This window comes from Rutilus rutilus, assembly GCF_951802725.1.
Source record: "Rutilus rutilus genome assembly, chromosome: 22".
NCBI lineage: Eukaryota > Metazoa > Chordata > Actinopteri > Cypriniformes > Leuciscidae > Rutilus > Rutilus rutilus.
This window is the reverse complement of record NC_140227.1, coordinates 27,398,446-27,413,760: the sequence shown is the minus strand read 5'-3', so window position 1 is coordinate 27,413,760 and position 15,315 is coordinate 27,398,446. Positions and strand designations below refer to the sequence as shown.

The window sequence follows — 15,315 nt, the reverse complement described above, 5'->3', positions numbered from 1 at the left end:
TCTCTTTTTTATCACAGAGGCAGAATAAAACATCTCGATGTGGTGACGTTGTTACGGCGGATTCAGCCTCCTCTTGGTTTTGGGAAACTCTGTCCTCATAGAGTCGCTTGCAAGGTAAGACATACGCATTTATTAATAATGTGTTTGAACATTTGCAAACACACCCACTCTCTATCTCCATATCTGTCATTCTTTCTCAATTCCAGAGACTGGTGGCTATGAACATGCCCCTGAACAGTGACGGCACGGTCATGTTTAACGCTACACTCTTTGCTCTCGTGAGAACTGCGTTGAAGATCAAAACGGAAGGTACGTGAATTCTTCGCTGAACTGCTCATAGCGGTTCGCAAAACGCTCTGAATCAAAATTACAGTCGGGAAGTCCATAAACCACTTAATTAGAAATACCCATTTCAATTAAATTATTCAAGACAAGATCATTTGCTTCATTCACAAAAGTCATAAAAGTTAAACATCGTCACTGTCAGGCGGAAACCTCATATCTCCAAAAACACTACTTTGGAAAAAACACTGTATTTTTAAAATAATTAAATACTGCTGATATTGTGGCTTTATATATGGTCAGACACTTGCATGTGTCATTATACTATTTTTAACATTTGACCAAAATCAAGCCCAAATGGAGTTACACATTTTTTTGACCTGTGAATATCTGCGTATGCGTGTTTTGTCCATCATTAGAACAGCCGCATCTGAGGCAGAAAGTGCATCGACTTACCGGTTAAAGTTTACTGTTGCTATGTGGGTGCTCATTTTTTTTCTGTCATTTGGCCAAAATCTCATGTTATAAAAGCTTAAGTGCTATGTAGTTACAGTACCATGCAAAAGTTTGGGGTCAATAAGATTTTAAAATGTTTTTGAAAGAAGTCTTTTATACTCACCAAGACTGCATTACAATTTAACCTAACTGTTTTCTACATGTGATGGTAGTGAGTTGAAACTACCCTTATAGTTGTGTTGATAACATGATGTGTGTGTGTTTTGACCCAGGTAACCTAGAGCAGGCGAACGAAGAGCTCCGAGCCGTGATTAAGAAGATCTGGAAGAGAACAAGCATGAAACTTCTGGATCAAGTGGTGCCCCCTGCTGGTGGTCAGTTATAAATCCCAGAACCTGTCCCTGCTTATGGAAATACATTCACAACAGAGCATAGACATACACAACTGCACTAACTTCTGCGTCTTTTAACTCACACCATCCATTTAGTAAATATCATTTTTGAACACAATTTAGTTTCCTACATGTAGCATATGCACACATACTATACATTTGCATTATATACACACACACACACACACACACACACACACACGCCAGTTGTCGCACTAGCTTTTTCCTGCTGTTCTACTCTGTTTCTCCTGGTCGGGTCTCTGCAATGTTTGTTTTGTTCCGTATGTGTCGCAAAATGCTTTCCTCTCCCGCTCGGTACTTTCACTGCGTCCACACTGGAACCTCAATGGTGTGTGTTTGTGTGTATGAGTATATGGTTGGAGGAATTGAGGAAGGTGTGTGTGTGTGTGTGCGTGTTTGTGTGTGTGTTGAGCTTTGGGCTTGCATGGCAACTCAGGCATGCTGTGTCCTTCTAAAAATGTCTCTTTCTCTGTTTTCTACACTGTCGCTCTCTCTCCTGTATCTGCTTGAGCTTCTCCACAGCTTCCGTTCCTCATTAACTGTCTTTCTGTTCATGTAAAAGTTCAAATCTTCAGAATATTCTGAAGCAATTCTGTTTTAGGGTGGTGGCATGGAACTAATGTTGCCTCTTCTATCCTGATCTGTCCCCAACGTGCTTGTTTAAAAAAGTGACAGACCCCTGCTTCAGAATGATTCTCACACACACACTTACACATACATAAACACAACACATAGACTTTATATACACATAGAGGATCAAAATGCATATGCAAAAACAGTTTTGACATGCACAAATGCACCCACAGAAATGCAGCGCTAATGTGCTAATACATATTGCTCATTGTTGCTTGCTTGCATGTTCCCAGTAGAATTTAAGTACATATAGGACTAGATTTTAGTCAAGTTAGATGGCTTAGCTGATGCAGTTCTTTGCAAACCCCTTCCCCAAACTTTCAGTAATCTCTCTCACAGTTGCTATGCTAATGCTAATGTGCTAATACTAATATGTTTACAGATATCTGATGGGTGCTAAACCATTAAAATGAAATATTCTACTCCCGACATGGCGTTAAGTTGGTAGCTATGTTTGGAATAAGATAGCTGTTTGACCAGCTAGTATCTGGTTTGCTGCTGGTCCAGGATGGTTTTGGATCAGCTAATAACCAGCAAATTACTAGCTTAAACCAGCTAGAATCCAGTTACTATGTTCCAAAACATAACTACCAGCTTAAGTTAGATTTTTCATCAGAAAATACATAGGAACTTGTTTATTTTGGCTTTTAACTGTTTTTATATTGCAGTTGTAAATAAAAGTTTGAAAACCTAATTATTATTTATTGTAATTATCTATATTTCTCGCATGAATGGCTTTAAAATGTAGTCTGGACTCGGTTTTAGAAATAAAAGTAAAGGAATTCTTATTTAACAAACTTCATGTTTTAAAGTGCCATTTGGAATTTTTTTTTTATTATAATAAACTCAAAAGTTTGGGGTCAATACTTAAAAAAAAAAAAGAAAGAAATCAACACTTTTATTCAGCAAAGATGCATCAAATTGATCAAAACTTACAGTAAAGACATTTATAATGTGACAAAAGATTTCTATTTCTTGCTGTTCTTTGGAACTTTCTATTAATTAAAGAATCCTGGGGAAAATGTAGGACAGTTTCCACAAAGCTGTTTTCAACATTGATAATAATGAGAAATGTTTTTTGAGCAGCAAATCAGCATATTAAAATGATTCCTGAAGGATTTCTAGAGTCAAATTCAGCTTTGCCATCACATGAATAAGTTACATTTTAAAACCTTTTAAAATAGAAAACAGTTAAGTTGTAATAATATTTCACAGTATTACTGTTTTACTGTATTTTTTGATCAAACAAATGCAGTCTTGAAAAAACTTTTGAATGGTAGAGTACTGTATACACATTCAAGGTGACCCTACTAAAAGAGGTTGAAAGTGAACTTCAAAATAACTACAGCAAAATGATCTACATCATACGTTGTTCTTGTATGTGGTGTTTGTTAATTAAGAGCATCTGTTTATTATCTAGACTTAGGTCACATTTTCGGAGCCATTTGTGTAGAAATCCAGACAATTCTGAAGGGTTCATTAGAATTTAATTCACAGATTATAGCTGTTTTTCTCTCTCAATGACTACGTAGTTAGAATAACACAAAGCATCTCTTGGCGTCAATTTCTGTCTCTCACGTGCGTCACGCAGAGGTGTGTATGCGTGCGTTGAAGCTACTTGCTGACAGCGAAGCCGTGTGTGTGGTCTGTTCACTCAGATGATGAGGTAACGGTGGGGAAGTTCTATGCCACTTTCCTGATACAGGACTACTTTAGGAAATTCAAGAAACGCAAAGAGGAAGGCCTGGTAGGCGTTCACCCGGCACAGAACAACACGGCCATCGCCCTGCAGGTAAGCGCAACGTGCATGTGTGTTTTTTGGAGATTTCATTTTGTAGATTATATTAATAAGTGGTGTGTTCTTTTATATCTTTTTAAGGCAAATTATTGTTGTCAAATTGGTATTTGCGAGCTTACATTGTGTGTGCATTAGTTTTGGCCTTGAGGTGCGTTCACACTGACAGAAATTACATCGCTGTAAGTCACTCTCAAACTTTCTTGGAAAGCCATTTATGTTGAATTAATGTGTTGTTGGCACAAATTATTGTTCTTTAATTATTTTGGAATTGGGTATAATTGAATTTTATTGGACTAAAATTTGTGATTCTCAATTTGTCCAGAATCGTGCAGCTCTAGTAGGCATTTTTACGGTAGAATACAGATTTGTTAGTTAATCAAAAGCAAATCACTGTCATTGTGAACACCCTGTACGGTTTGCAATAATTTAAACAAATTTGACCGAATAAACTATTTCCTTTTCCTTTGCATGAGACCTTCTTTACCTCAACTGTATCTCTCTGTTTTTGGTTGTGCTAATGGTGTTTTAGCTTGAATATGGATCCCTTTGTGTGCTAATGGTGATCTGTAAATGTATTTCTGTCTGTTTTACATGTGGTTGAAGTGTTTGTATTTGTTTGCCATCACTTCGGAGATATAATTCATGTATCATTGTTTTAAGACATTTTGTTGGTCTCCATCCTCATGAATCAAACACTTGAATGGGTTTGATTTCTTTGCGAACATAATCTTTGTTTAGAGGTTTTTAGTGTTATTAACTAACACATTTTCTTTCTTTTTTTTTACACTTGAAATGTTTTGTTGACAGAAAAAAAAGTTTTGCAATATTTCAAAATAGCATCTGTGCCTAATGCAGTCCTTTTTAGAAAGTCACAGTAAAGGATAGTACAGTAAGTGTATTAGTTGTAGTGTACAAATATGAAGGAGCTTTTCGTGTTTGTCCTCTTTGTCTACTGTGATTGTTGTCATCTTTCATGAATTTGTCCTGTCTGGAACTGTCTCGTCAAGCCTGTTTGTGTCAATGTGTCTGGTATACTGCCCCCTGGTGGCATGTGTGTGTGAGGGTCTCCGTTTTCAACATGTCGCTGCTGTTCAAGGGCTTTCCATTGAAGAACAGGTCCTTAGCTATCTTGTCGTCACGGTTACAGGCTGGCCTCCGTACGCTGCATGACATTGGGCCAGAAATACGCCGTGCGATATCATGTGACCTGCAGGATGATGAGCTAGTAGACTTTATGCCAGAGGAGGACGAAGAAATTTATAGGGTAAATTACTCACCTTTTATGACCCCTTTCTCCTTATAAAATCGATCTGTCTCACTTTAACCGATCTGAGTTGAGTAGTAACAGTTCCTTAAGGGAGTTGCAATGAATTATTCGCCATCCCTGGAGGTCCCTGTATATGCTGTAAGTCTAAGATTAAGACACTAAACAGGAATAAATTCATCAAGTTGACTATCAGTTGTTGATTTCAATGATATTATCAACGTTTAAACAAGGTATAATGTACTAACAGCTAACTGTTAGCTTTAGCGTAGCATATAAATATATATAATCCAGTGTAATCCACTATATCTGCATTTCTCTTGATTTCAAATTCAGTTGAAAATTCACTCACACCATACGCCATTTTACCTCCTTTCCAACTTCTTTTTCCCATGAGATCATTAAAAATGGCAATATCAAATATTTTAGATAAACTGTCAAAGACGCCATATTTAATTTTTTGCAAATGATTCAAAGTTTGTGTGGGATAAATTTCCAGAGTTTTTTTTTTGACAGCAAGAAAGACATTTAATTTTTTTGCATCAGCTTAAGGTCAATATTACAACTAAAGCTTGTACATCTATCCCTTTAAGGCTATTCACACCAAGGGCGATAACTATAACACAGTAAGTATAACTATAAACTTTTATTACCGTTCTTATTCTGAGAATAGCAAAGTCCACATCACGACTATAACGATAACGACACACATGAACAATATCGTTGGACTCACTTTCAGAATGATTTTTTTCCAGCTGATGAACGCTAAAAACATTGACAGCCAATCAGAATCCACCTCAATCATTTAAAGTAGCAGACGACAAAGAATAAACCGAACGTTATCGTCCTGTAGTGTGGATATAGTTATCTTCATAGTTATCGTTCTTGGTGTGAACGGGCTTTTAGCCCGCATTTCATTCGCGAAATCTGAAATATGGCGCTATTTTTTTCGTCCATTGCGCATTTTTTTTTGAACTTACAAACACAAGTATTTTTTCCCAGCGAAATGGAGGACTCTTTGGCAACCACATTAACCACATAAACGGAGACCCCCGGAGGAGCTCCGGCCACCAGACGAACGCCACACAGCGCCCCCTGCAGGTGCAGCCGCCCCCACATTACGCCCACATGGAACAGCCTGTGGGGCGCCTGGGCCGCGCCAATGCTATGGCCCAGCAAAACCATCATCGCCACCACCATCATCACCATCATCATCACAACTCCTACAACAAGTCGCCCAAGTCTACCAACATCAACCTAAATAACGCCAACATGTCCAGTTTACCTAACGGAGGACATAATCGGTACTATGAGCATATGCCCGCTAACGGCTACCCGGGATCGTACTATGGAGAATATGACAAGCCCAGGACCCCACAAGGGCAAAGGTGAATGCTTGTTTTTTTTTCTCTCAGCTTTTTAATATATTTATTCATTATGTATTCAACGCTAGCAGAGTATGATGTAATCTCATGAATATTAACAACTTCTTAAACCAATTCCTTTGATCCCTTCGGATTGTTTGGAATTGCTTCAGGAAGGATGTTTTTTAAGGTCAATGCAACTTCTTAAAGGTGCAGTAAGCGATTTCTGAGAGTCATTGTTGAACACTGTTGATATTTAAAAATCAACTCAAACAAACACACCCCTCCCTTCATTTCTCCGACCCCAAAATGCACGAATACGCAGTGCAAGAGTGGATGTCTCTTTACCATAGCAGAGTCGCAGCCAAAAAAAACTTTGCGAAAAATAAAGTTACGATGACGAACAATGACAAGATCAAACAATTAACATACAGTACACCAGTATATACAAGCAAGAGTTCGTTGTTAGTCGCCAGAAGCACACTCTCAAAACCAATGTTACTCACATATGGAGAAGAAACAACGCAACCTTGGTGTCCATTTTCAGGCCTTCTCCAGCACTGGAAAGCTATTCTAATATTAACATGGATCCTAAAGCTCTTGCCTGATCATAACCCTTCTTTTTCAGGTAATATTCCTCTGAGCTTTTCTATTTTGTAATGTCTCTCAGCCCTCTCTCTTTCTACAGTCTTTCTTCAAATCTCCCTCTTTCTCTCTCCTCACCCATCATGAGTGGACACGCCCCCTACTGCTGATTGGCTACAAGGTTGTTGTGGTGCTCGGTCCGATCCACTTTCAACAGCATTTTTCAGAAATTGCTTACTGCACCTTCAAGTACTTCTTTAGTAGATTGGAAAACAAGAAAGTGACTTTTAAACTCAGCATTCATTTACATTTATGCATTTAGATGATTATTCATGCGCATTATTGTCAGCTTTAAGGTGTGGTCACATTTATTGTTCAGCCAATTTTTGCATGCGATTTCAGGCACTTGGGAATTTTGTGTGAGGGTGAAAGATTTTGCAACTGTTTCAAGTTGGTCCTGTGAATTTGCTGCCTTGACCAACAGAAAGCTGCTTGGTTTACACCAACTTCTGTGTGAGCAGTGCTTCATACATCTGTACACTATTGACAATAGAAAATGTACCTTTTTAGCCCAAAATTTCGCTAATGTGACCACACCTTTTGACCATTTATTTTAAATTATTTCCTTTTTTTGCATTTATCCATCTTTAAATCAAAGCACCTGGCCCCTGTCCTATGCTGGTCCATTAACTGGCCGTGGTAATACCATGTTTTCTTCAAGGTGTTTTCACACAATATCATGAGAAAATAACTATTTTACGAGGTGCTGCTATCGTTTGAATTTGTTCAAACTATGATATTTTGGAAAAATTTAGCATAAAAGTTCATCCCTAAACCTAACCTAACCTAACCTATGAATTAGCCACAGATTCACCAAAATGTAAAATAGTTCGAAATTGCCAGAGAGTGTGTTGGTTTTCACTCTAGAGAATTTGATGCGGACCCAAGTCCATTTGAGGTGCTCAGGAAGTTTTTAATGAGATGAACGAAAAATGGCCAACCTTGAGATTGGTCTCATCACTTTAATAAAGCCATTTATGGGGAATGGTTTCAAAAACCTATTGATATAAGATTAATGGTGAGTGATCTGGTCATCTATGCAAAGATTAGACAATATATGTATGATTAGCAGAAAAACTAAAGTTTTTGCTCAAATCCTTGTTGGACTGCCCCAAGAAATCAGAGGAAAACCGAATTATGTTTTTTAGTCAATTGGTTCATTTATAAGCAAAAAAAGGTCATTTTTGGTGGCTCGGGTTTTGGGAGACTGACCCCAAAATGAATCAAATTTATGTTCAGACCCTCCATGGTTGGTTTTTACCAATTTCAACAAGTAAAGAAAACCAAACTTTCCATGTTTTTGGTGCTTTATTGAGCTAGTCAAACCAAAAAGTCGCGTGAAGTGTGTTGGACGGGGTGTAATTCAACTCAGGTTTGGACAAAGCCATCGAAGCAAGTGTGAAAACAGCCTCGCATATATAAAAATGCTGTATATATCCTGTATATACTGTATGATATATGTGCCCATCCATTCCCCTTTCCTATTCCTCTGCTTTTCTCAACCTTTCTCTTTTCTTCCTAATGGAAATGCTTTCTCTTAACCATCTCTCTGCTTTCTGGAACAGAAGGCGCTACTATGAGACGTATATTAGGTATGTTACATTAGGTATTATATGTTTACATAGCAGGTACTGTTGCTTGTATAAAAACAGATGGTGAATGATAAGCAGAACTGTGGCCGGTGGGAAACAGCGTTGGGTTTTCTACCTCAGCCCCGTCCCACATGGCGCTTGATGTTGACTTTACATGTCTGCAAAAGTCCACAAGACTGGTTGACTGGCGCTATTTGGGACGGGGCCTTTATATACACACACAGATAGACTTTCAAAACTGGAAAGATGATAGGAGCATCTAGTAAAGCATTAACAAATCAGGATAAGTCTTTGAGTCTCTGTGTGTTGTGATTGGGTGATGAATGGAAAGAGGGGCTTGCTGCATGTGTCTGCTGGATAACTGGTGCTAACAAAATGAAATGCTTGCCTTAAAGGATGACTCATTGTTAGATCAATACTTTATAGAAATGTAAATAACACTTAAACACAGTGTTTATTTCTAGTTAAGTACATTTTATGTACCTTATTTTTCTAGAACAAGAGTTGTCCTTTAAGTTCCCCTCTGCAAGAATGTTGATATGTCCTATATATTGGGCCAGTGGGGTTGCTAGTCTGTTTAGTATATAGACCTTAGAGTAGATGCTATATCGTTTACAAAAAGCATGGCTGGGAGGGATAGATGTGTAGTTTGCTCAATATTTTGTACGTCAAGTAACACGCCATTAATGATTTAAAGTTGTAGTAAATTATAAGCCTGTCCCCATTTATCAACTAAAAGTTAGTCGGTGACAAGAGGATTAGTCGACCGAATTTTAATTAGCCGGTTCGTCGTAGAAAAATTCCACTGGAATTGCCGTAGTGTGACGGACAGATTGTTAACACGGCTGATCCATGTGGTAATTATGTCGGGCAGGAAATCCAAACATTCGCCAATCATTCATCAACCTCAAACATGGCTTATCATTTGAAACATGTAAGTAGTAGCCTAACGACGTTAGCCCCCTAACATGGCGGCTCGCTCTAACACTTACCTAGATAAATGTGCACTATTATTATTATTATATTATTTTTATACTATTTTTAGTTATTTGCTGTACATATACATTGACAAATAGAACGTCCCAATGATGTTTTGCTTATTTACTAATGAGGTCTCTCTGCGGTCTGGAGCCGCACGTCTGCATGGTAGTGCATGGTCTTTTGCTGACTCGTTGACCACAATCTAACCGGCCTCTCGCTGACCTCTCGACCTTCACGCAGGGCGCAGGGCAGCGACAGAAGACGACCCACTATACGCCGCGAAGAGGAGTATGAAGAAGATCGATACTCTGGAGAGTACTACAGTGGAGAGGAGTTTTACGAAGATGAAAGCATGCTGTCGGGTGATAGGTAAAACTATTGTGACACTTGTGTCACACAAAAAATGATAAATAAATCAAATCGACAGAAATATATTGACGGATATTTACCATATTCAGGTACCCCAACAGTGACCAGGAGTACGAGACACCACGGGGTTACCACCACCCTGACAGTTATTATGAGGATGACGAGCAGCCCCTTTATCACGATCCACATAGGTCACCAAAGAGAAGACTGCTTCCTCCAACACCACAAGGCAAGTCTAGGTGTTCCATGCGGAAAATTTAATTTGAGTTGTTCTGTACAAACAGGCCCTCTGCTTTATGGTTCAGCATGGATGTCAGAAGATTAGGGTTGTGCGAAATCGACAAAAAATATTTCATTATTTTCTAGGATTTTGTCGATTTTGAATCATCCCTACAGAAGATATTAATCTCTCTCATTAATAGGTAATCGGAGACCATCATTCAATTTTGAGTGTCTGCGCAGACAGGGCAGTCAAGACGATCTTCCTCACCAGCGAACTGCTCTTCCGTTACATCTCATGCAACACCAGGTAACATCAGTTATTACAGTAGTGTTTAACCAAATGAATAGTGACTTCATGGAGGAATCATGATGATATTATATAGAGTTTTCATTTTATTTGTTAATATTTACATGTAATATTTAACTTTATAAATAAAGAAGAGTATCAAAATTTATATTGGTATTGACTAATGAAATGATGAAATATTATGACTATCCTACATGCCAGTATAGTATTATGTGTCAATACATTTATATTGACCACTGTACTTGTGGTTCCAGGTGATGGCGGTAGCGGGTCTGGACTCCAGCAGGGCTCGCAGGCTTTCACCTACTCAATCTACCAGATCATGGGCGTCACCTCCTCCCACTCCCGCAAGTAAAGACAGAACGCCGTACTACACGCCGCTGATCCGCGTGGACCGTCCGCTGAGGGACAGCGCTAGCAGCAGTCACTCATCCATCAGGAAGAGCTCATGGTATACAGATGATCCCGAGTACCAGCAGAGGAACTACTCACCCGTTCATCTGCAGGTCCCACCAGAGTATAGAAACCAGTACCACCAGAAGAGAGGTAGCGCTACCAGCCTGGTAGAGGCGGTGAGTCTGACAACTCCTATTTCTATTTATGAGATGTAAGTAGTCATAATAGTAGTTTAAATTTGAATCTTTAGATTTTAACATGTGAACTAGCACTACGTCTGCATAAAGCCCAAAGTATACTTTGGCCGTACGCGTGCAGCGTAGTTATTGTGTCCGTGTAGACAGAGCGCGTGCAACGGTGCATATGCAAGGGAGTTGAAAACAAAAGTGTGTTAGGTAGTGTGTAAACGCGTCTTTCCACTCTCACGGCCAAAGGAATATACTTTGAAAGACGGAACGGGATGCGGAAAATATACCAGGGGCTTTAATCTGGATTCATTAGAAAAGGTTTTTGTTTCAAACGCTCTCCATCCACATTTTGTATTGATGTTTGCCATTAGAAAACTAGAAGCTTGTTCTGTTCTTGTGTCGGTAGACTACAGATTTCTAAAATGAGGGATGAGGGAAATAAGGTGCTTTCAATTTTATATCATTCGAACCCATAACCTGGCCACAAGTACACAAGACACAGTTTTCATTCCCTCTTTTGAAAGGTTTCTAGTTTCAGGACAAAATGTTTCTACAGGCAGTGACCTTATGTCTCACTACGTGTCAGCAAAGAAAGGATCTTAGAATTTATGCTGACAGAACAAAGCATCATTTCATCCTTTCTCATCTTTGAGCAGGTCTTGATATCAGAAGGACTGGGTCGATACGCCAAGGATCCAAAGTTCGTGGCTGCCACGAAACACGAGATCGCGGACGCGTGCGAGATGACCATCGACGAAATGGAGAGCGCCGCCAGCCATCTCCTGAACGGGGGCATTACGCCGGTAGTCAACGGCGTCAACGTGTTCCCCATACTGGGCCACAGAGACTACGAGCTGCAAGATGTCTCGGCTAGCTACAGCGATGAGGAACCGGACCCCGAACCCAGACCGCCATACGAGGAGGACCTGGCGGACGAAATGATATGCATTACCACTTTATAGCGCCTGATAAGAGGCTGCTGCTGTTCCTCAGAAACTGATCAGCAAAACAAAAAAATATGAACTATATTTATTGGCTTACTACCTAAAGAAGTGCCTTTACAGCAGAGCAGAAAGGCACCACAGGAACGGACGCATCGGTGCCGCTCGCTCACTTCCTGTTCACGCAGGAAGTTGGCAGCCACGGCGCCGGGGAGGAGCTAAGAAGGACCGCCCAGAACTTTAATTGGCTGCTCGTACCGTCACTGCAGGAAATGGACCAATGAGCAGCGAGGAGCGGTACCCAGGGGCAGGCTGTTTCCAAGGTGATGACAATCAGAAAGATTCTCATTACCTCAGTCACTTTATTAAGGGTTTTGCATATCAAGCACGTTGCAAGCTCAATGCAAGCAAGTATGGCATATCCCTCCACTAAGGCTGTAGTTTTCGACTCGCACCGTATGATTATTTTAGTAACGTTTAAGGCATATTTTAGAGAACAAACGCTAATTCTACAACACTGGTTTACAATAAGGATATCATGCAGGTTTGTGGATTTCAAGAGGATTTCAGCATTTGTGTTGAATGCACTAGCAGACAGGTTATTTTTTTAATTTAGGATAGCCTGTTTGATATTTCATAATTTGCTGTAAATGACTTGTAATATAAAGCAAAGAAAAACTTTGTAAAGAGACATTCTATATTTTGTAATTATGTACTGTACAAAAAAAGCAGCAATATTAATCCTAAATTGATGTTATTGCATTACGAAAAATACTAAATTTGGTGTTATTTTAATAGGTACTGTACTTTATTAAATTCTTTGCCTTTATTCTTTGCTCATATGCATTCATACTTGTTTGTGAGAAGTATAGAACAAAAAAGCCAATTTTATATGAGGTTATTATGTCTGTGACACACCCGCACAAGATATGCAAGTCGTTTTCTCAATGTCCGTTTCATAAGCGTAACCGACGTAGTGTTCCCTTAAAATCTACGGTATGCAGTATGGGTCATGAACGTTGTTGACCTTCTTTATGGGGAATTCAGTAGGGCTTACAGAATCGTGTCTTAACCGTGCTCTTGTTTGTGTATGTTGAAGGAGTCCGTCTCATTTTAAGGGTTCGTGTGTGTGTGTGTTTCGTTGCATATTTTGTGCAGGGGAGGTGCACAGGAAGGTGCAATGGTAAATGCTTTGTGCATTAACGATGCTGCTTAATTAGTCTGCAATTAAACTGTACGACCCTCACCAGGAACATGCTGCCACTTGGAAAAGCCTGCTGCCACTGGCTGATCTATAGCTGATCTCGAAATTGCGCTAGGGTTTCAGATCAGCGACTCGTTTCCACCAATGTATTTAGGTGTTTTGAATACTGAAATCTTCCTTTAGTTTTATAATACTGATAATGAAGATGATTATGATGACAGAATATGATTATGGGGGAGTTTTGGGTTGTTTGAAGTGTATGTTCGCATCATGCGTCCTTAAAGGAACAGTTCAGGCTAAAATGAAAATCCTGTATTCACTCACAGTCACCGTCATGTCATCAAAACTGCAGTTTTTTTTCCCCATTGAACACAAGGATAATTTTCAAGCTTAAGTTATATATAGCATTTCTCTGTTGGGGCAAAGACTAAATGAAATGCCTAATTGAAATTTAGTCAGATGATCATATTCCAGAACTGTCTAAAAACAGATGAAGCCTTGATTCATGCTCTAAATGGAGAGTAAAATCAAAGACTTTAGATATACAGAGACGGTCCACTCATGAGAATTAGTCCCGCCTTCTAAATTAAAGAGCCAATTGGTAAAGCCGGGGGCAATCTGACCAATGAGAGGACAGTTTACTCGCATGTGACTTGTATTAAAGGGATAGTTCACTTTGAAATTAATTTTTGATATGTTTTAGCTTACCTCAAGGGCATCCAAGATGTAGGTGTCTTTGTTTCCGTAGTAGTTTCAATTTTGATATTTTTAGGTCAAACCGTTCTTGTCTGTCAGTCATATAATGCAGGTCGATGGTCACTGGCTCAAAACACAAGCACAGAGTCCAAATTAAAACAATTCCCCATCGTCCAAATGAAACAATTCCCCATCATAAGTACACATTGATGGCCTAAGACACGAAACGAGTGGTTTGTGTGAGAAAACGAACAGTATTTATATCGTTGTTATCTCTTGAAAACAGCACACGTCCAAATGATCTGACGGCGCGGGCGGGTATAGATATATACATAGATGTCGCTTGGCTACGGTTTCGTTCCAATGAACTGCAGTAGCCAAGGCGACATCTATGTATATATCTATACCCGCCCGCGCCGTCAGATCATTTGGACGTGTGCTGTTTTCAAGAGATAACAACGATATAAATACTGTTCGTTTTCTCACACAAACCACTCGTTTCGTGTCTTAGGCCATCAATGTGTACATACGATGGGGAATTGTTTAATTTGGACGATGGGGAATTGTTTTAATTTGGACTCTGTGCTTGTGTTTTGAGACAATGACCATAGACCTGCATTATATGACTGACAGACAAGAACGGTTTGACCTAAAAATATCAAAATTGAAACTACTGCGGAAACAAAGACACCTACATCTTGGATGCCCTTGAGGTAAGCTAAAACATATCAAAAATTAATTTCAAAGTGAACTATCCCTTTAAGAAATTTTGGTCTGTTTAAAAATGTTGCCTTGTGAAAGCGATTCAAACTAAGAAGAATAACAATAGTAACAGTTTGAATCCCTGTTTCAGAACAAAGCAAACAATCTACAGGTCTGAAGTCACTTTGGATAAAAGTGTCTGCCAAATGCATTAACCCTTAAAGACCTAGAACATTTTTGAGGCACCTGACTCGCCTGTACTTTCTTTGTTTTTCTAACCCATTCTAGCAGTCGGCATCAAGTTTTCTGAAGCTCATTTAAAGTCCCAACTTTACATTTATTTTGTCTGAGAATATATAAATGAACTAGAAATAAGAAAACCGGCAGCAAAATTTTGGTTTTATTTACTGACAAAAAAAAAAAAGTTCAGGAAGTAAAAACAATAGAAATATAGTTAAACAATAACAAAACACTGAAGCAAAAGTGACTATATATTCAATCTGAACATGAACAACAAATGCAAATAGTGCAGCAAGTAGTGAAAACAGTTGTGAAAATTGTCTTGTGCAACAAAAATACAAACAATGCAAATCATTTAACATGCTAATTGGTGGTTCAAAAGACCAAAACTATGTTTATTGGTTGAGTAGATGACAGTTTCAACCAATCAGGGCTTGGGGGTGGGACTAAGCATCAACAGTCGTTCCTGTTTGACTCTAAGAACAATAGTTATTTTTAGCCGTGGGCGAATGTCTCGGCCTTTAAGGGTTAATGCAGTGTAAATGTAATCATAGTGACCATGTCTGCCAAGCTCAAAAATCATCAAACAAAAGTACTATGCTTGGAAAAAAAATGTATTTGG

At 39.0% G+C, this 15,315-nt stretch overlaps 1 protein-coding gene across 1 annotated transcript in view; it reads left to right on the top strand.

Moving 5' to 3' along the window:
- Positions 1 to 13,711, top strand: part of cacna1da (calcium channel, voltage-dependent, L type, alpha 1D subunit, a) — an 87,246-nt gene extending 73,535 nt beyond the window's left edge. The window contains exons 39-50 of the mRNA XM_084394623.1: positions 18 to 114; positions 207 to 309; positions 1,011 to 1,112; positions 3,443 to 3,576; positions 4,730 to 4,846; positions 5,849 to 6,234; positions 8,421 to 8,447; positions 9,669 to 9,797; positions 9,887 to 10,026; positions 10,220 to 10,326; positions 10,581 to 10,898; positions 11,567 to 13,711. Of these exons, the coding sequence (XP_084250749.1) occupies positions 18 to 114; positions 207 to 309; positions 1,011 to 1,112; positions 3,443 to 3,576; positions 4,730 to 4,846; positions 5,849 to 6,234; positions 8,421 to 8,447; positions 9,669 to 9,797; positions 9,887 to 10,026; positions 10,220 to 10,326; positions 10,581 to 10,898; positions 11,567 to 11,872 (1,966 nt within the window). The 3' untranslated portion in view covers positions 11,873 to 13,711. The remainder of the gene's footprint in view (positions 1 to 17; positions 115 to 206; positions 310 to 1,010; positions 1,113 to 3,442; positions 3,577 to 4,729; positions 4,847 to 5,848; positions 6,235 to 8,420; positions 8,448 to 9,668; positions 9,798 to 9,886; positions 10,027 to 10,219; positions 10,327 to 10,580; positions 10,899 to 11,566) is intronic.
- The last annotated feature ends 1,604 nt before the right edge of the window (positions 13,712 to 15,315 follow it).